Here is a 3,279-nt window from a genome sequence, read left to right as displayed (position 1 = left end):
GGTTCAAACCTGCCAGCCTGGGTGTATATGGCTGGCACCCTAGTGCCTAAGCTACAGGCGTCGAGCCATTGTGGGTTTTTTTTTAATGTGACAGTTAAATGTAGATGGACTTCTGAAACAGAATGAGGATTGTGGGTTGAGGACACCCAGGGGAAAGATGACAAGGGCCCACATATAGAGTGGACAGGTACACTGTTACTGAGTTTGAAATGTCTTGTGCTCTTTTATGAATTGGCATCTGGCCAAAGCACAAGGCAGAGTACCTCAATCTCCTCTTTGTTGTGTTTAGGGTGTCAGCCTGACTGTGGCACGGGAACGTGGACAACTTGTGTTCCTTGAGGGTCTCAAATCCTCCATGGATGTCTTCTTCCAGGCTCACAAGGAACCACACCCCTTGCAATTTCTCAGGTCAGTCAGCCTGCAGCCCGGCCCAGAATTGCACACTTGGCAGGGAGGCTCAGGCAAGGTTGCTGTGTGATTCCTTCTCTTCATGTGTAGCAGGACAGAATTGGCTTTAGGAGTTAGCACTTCACGTGGTGCAGCATTACTGAAAACTCTTGGCTCTTACTGTGGGGCTGAGCGTGTATGTTTGTCCCAAAAGCTATAGAGGATCATTTTCTGGAAGGATAGCAGAACAATATGCTTTTCTGTTTCTTTTCTTTTTTTTGAGACAGAGTCTCACTTTCTTGCCCTCGGTAGAGGGCCATGGCATCACAGCTCGCAGCAACCTCCAGCTCCTGGGTTTAGGTGATTCTCCTGCCTCAGCCTCCAGAGCAGCTGGGACTATAGGCACCTGCCACAATACCCAGCTATTTTTTTGTTGCAGTTCGGCCGAGGCCGGGTTTGAACCCACCACCCTTGGTGTATGGGACTGGCACCCCATTCACTGAGCCACAGGCGCCGTCCACTTTGCTGTTTCTTAACCCTGGCTTGGAGCCCTAATAAACACCTTTGCTTTCTTCTTGGTTTGAGACTGGGGTCAGCAAACAACAGGCTGTGGGCTAGTCGCATGTTTTTGTAAATAAAGTTTTATTAGAATACAGCCACATTCATTTGTTTGTGTTTTGTCCCTGGCTGTCATTGCCCTACAGAAACTAGGCTGAGTGGTTGAGATAGAGATCATATGACCTGCAAGCCTGAAATATTTACTCTCTGGACCTTTGGGAAAAATGTTCTGTCCCTTTGGTTGGTATGCAACAGCAGAGGTCTGAGATCGGCTTTCTTGCTTTTTGTCCTTGCTGAACATCAGCCATAAACTTACCTCTGTGCAGCCTTCCCACTGGTTGCCATTCTTTCTCCACCACAAAGAAGTCTACACGGGGACTCGCCTCACTTTCTTCCTGTTTCAGACACACCTATATGCAGTGGCTGGGAGGCCATGTTCCCTCACCCTGTGTATGTGACTGTACACACATCCCTTAGCACCTCTAGATTTCTTTATCTGAATGAAGGGGCTGGTAACACCTTATCATCCCAAGGTGTGAGGAGTCCTTTTGCTAGTGAAGATAACCCTACTTTAGGATTCATGCCTGATGCATGAGGTAGTGGAGCAGTTGCTGTGGGCCCTGTGCTCTGTTTCTCTACCTACTGCTGGGAAATGACTGCTGGGGGTAGTCACTGGGGAAGATGGAGGTATGTCAGAAATGGGTTAAATCTGTTGTGCCTGCGAGCAGCCCTTATATCACTGCCCTTTATCACCTGAAGTGCAGTTAACCGTTTTTCTTTTTCTTTCTCTTTTTTTCCAGAGTGAGACATAGTCTCACTCTGTTGCCTAGTACAGTAGCATCATGAAAGCTCACAGCAGCGTCAAGCTCTTGGGTTCAAGGGATCCTCCAGCCTCCTGAATAGCTGGTACTACAAGCACCTGCCATAATGCCCAGCTAATTTTTTCTAAATTTAATAGAGATGGGGTCTTCTTCTTGCTCATGCTCTCAAACTCCTGACCTCAAGCAATCCTTTTGCCTCTGCCTCCCAGGGTAACAGGTGTGAGACACTGTGCCAGGCCTTGCTGTTTAACTTTTTATAGCCATGTATGAACTTCCTGGGAAGACTTCTCTTGCCTGTTCAATCCAGCTAATCTTCTAGATCCCTTAAGCTCTTGTGTTAGAGAGCCTCTGTGATTTCTCTTTTTTTTTTTAGACAGAGCCTCAAAGCTGTCCCCCTGGGTAGAGTGCTGTGGCATCACAGCTCACAGCAACCTCCAACTCCTGGGCTCAAGTGAGTCTCCTGCCTCTGCCTACCAAGTAGCAGGGGCCACAGGCGCCCGCTACAACGCCAGGCTATTTTTCGGTTGCAGCCATCATTGTTGTTTGATGGGCCTGGGCTGGATTCGAACCCACCACCTTAGGTGTATGTGCCTGGTGCCTTAGCCAGTTGAGCCACAGGCGCCAAGCCTCTATGATTTCTCTTAAGGGCCCTAGGGGTTGCTTATTTTTTTTGACCCTGAATATCTAACATAGTGCTTTGTACCTAATGGCCTCAGGGAATATTTGAATTGGAGTAAAACTTCTTGTTCCTATACTTTGCCTTCTCTTTCCATCTAGATTGTGAACCCCTCAATGCTAAGGACTATGATATATTTGCTTCTTTCCTTCCCCCAGCCCTTTTCTGTGGTGCTACTTGGTAGCTGAAAAAGTTTAGTAGAATATATTCTGATGACGTGTCCTGTCTCTCCAGGGAGGTCAATGCTGGGAACCTGCAGCCACTGTTTGAGTTTGTGAGGGAGGCCCTGAAGCCTGTGGATAATAGAGAGCCTGCGTGGAGGTGCCCAGTACTGCTGGTGGATGATCTCAGTTTGCTTCTGAGCCTGGGCGTGGGGGCAGTGGCTGTGCTGGACTTTGTTCACTATTGCAGAGCCACTGTGTGCTGCGAATTCAAGGTAATGATGGAACTACTTTCTGTCCTCCCACCTGTGACATGAAGAAGTTCAGACTGGTCCAGACCTTGCTTGCAATGATCTTTTTAGGTATTTGCATGGGACTTTGGCTTTACTCTCACAGGCTTAGAAATTTTGATCCATCCACCCTGTTCTCTCTTTGGTTGACATTGCTAAAAAATAAAGCCCTTAAAAATAAAGAGGCTTGGTGCCTGTGGCACAAGCAGCTAAGGGGCCAGCCACATATACCTGAGCTGGTGGGTTCGAATCCAGCCCGGCCCACCAAACAACGATGACAGCTGCAACCAAAAAATAGCTGGGCATTGTGGCGGGTGCCTATAGTCCCAGCTACTTGGGAGGCAGAGGCAGGAGACTCGCTTGAGCCCAGGAGTTGGAGGTTACTG

At 48.3% G+C, this 3,279-nt stretch overlaps 1 protein-coding gene across 3 annotated transcripts in view; it reads left to right on the top strand.

The window, feature by feature from the left end:
• The window catches only part of ELP6 (elongator acetyltransferase complex subunit 6), a 17,862-nt gene that overhangs the window by 8,529 nt on the left and 6,054 nt on the right, over positions 1-3,279 (top strand). For all 3 annotated transcript variants that reach the window (XM_003794539.3, XM_023515957.1, XM_023515958.1), the window contains exons 4-5: positions 290-408; positions 2,677-2,878. In XM_003794539.3, coding sequence (XP_003794587.1) covers positions 290-408; positions 2,677-2,878 — 321 coding nt within the window. The remainder of the gene's footprint in view (positions 1-289; positions 409-2,676; positions 2,879-3,279) is intronic.

The sequence above is a fragment of the Otolemur garnettii genome, unplaced genomic scaffold (genome assembly GCF_000181295.1).
Source record: "Otolemur garnettii isolate 467f Iridium unplaced genomic scaffold, OtoGar3 scaffold00082, whole genome shotgun sequence".
NCBI lineage: Eukaryota > Metazoa > Chordata > Mammalia > Primates > Galagidae > Otolemur > Otolemur garnettii.
The sequence above is the reverse complement of the archived record's forward strand: the minus strand, read 5'-3'. Positions and strand labels throughout refer to the sequence as shown.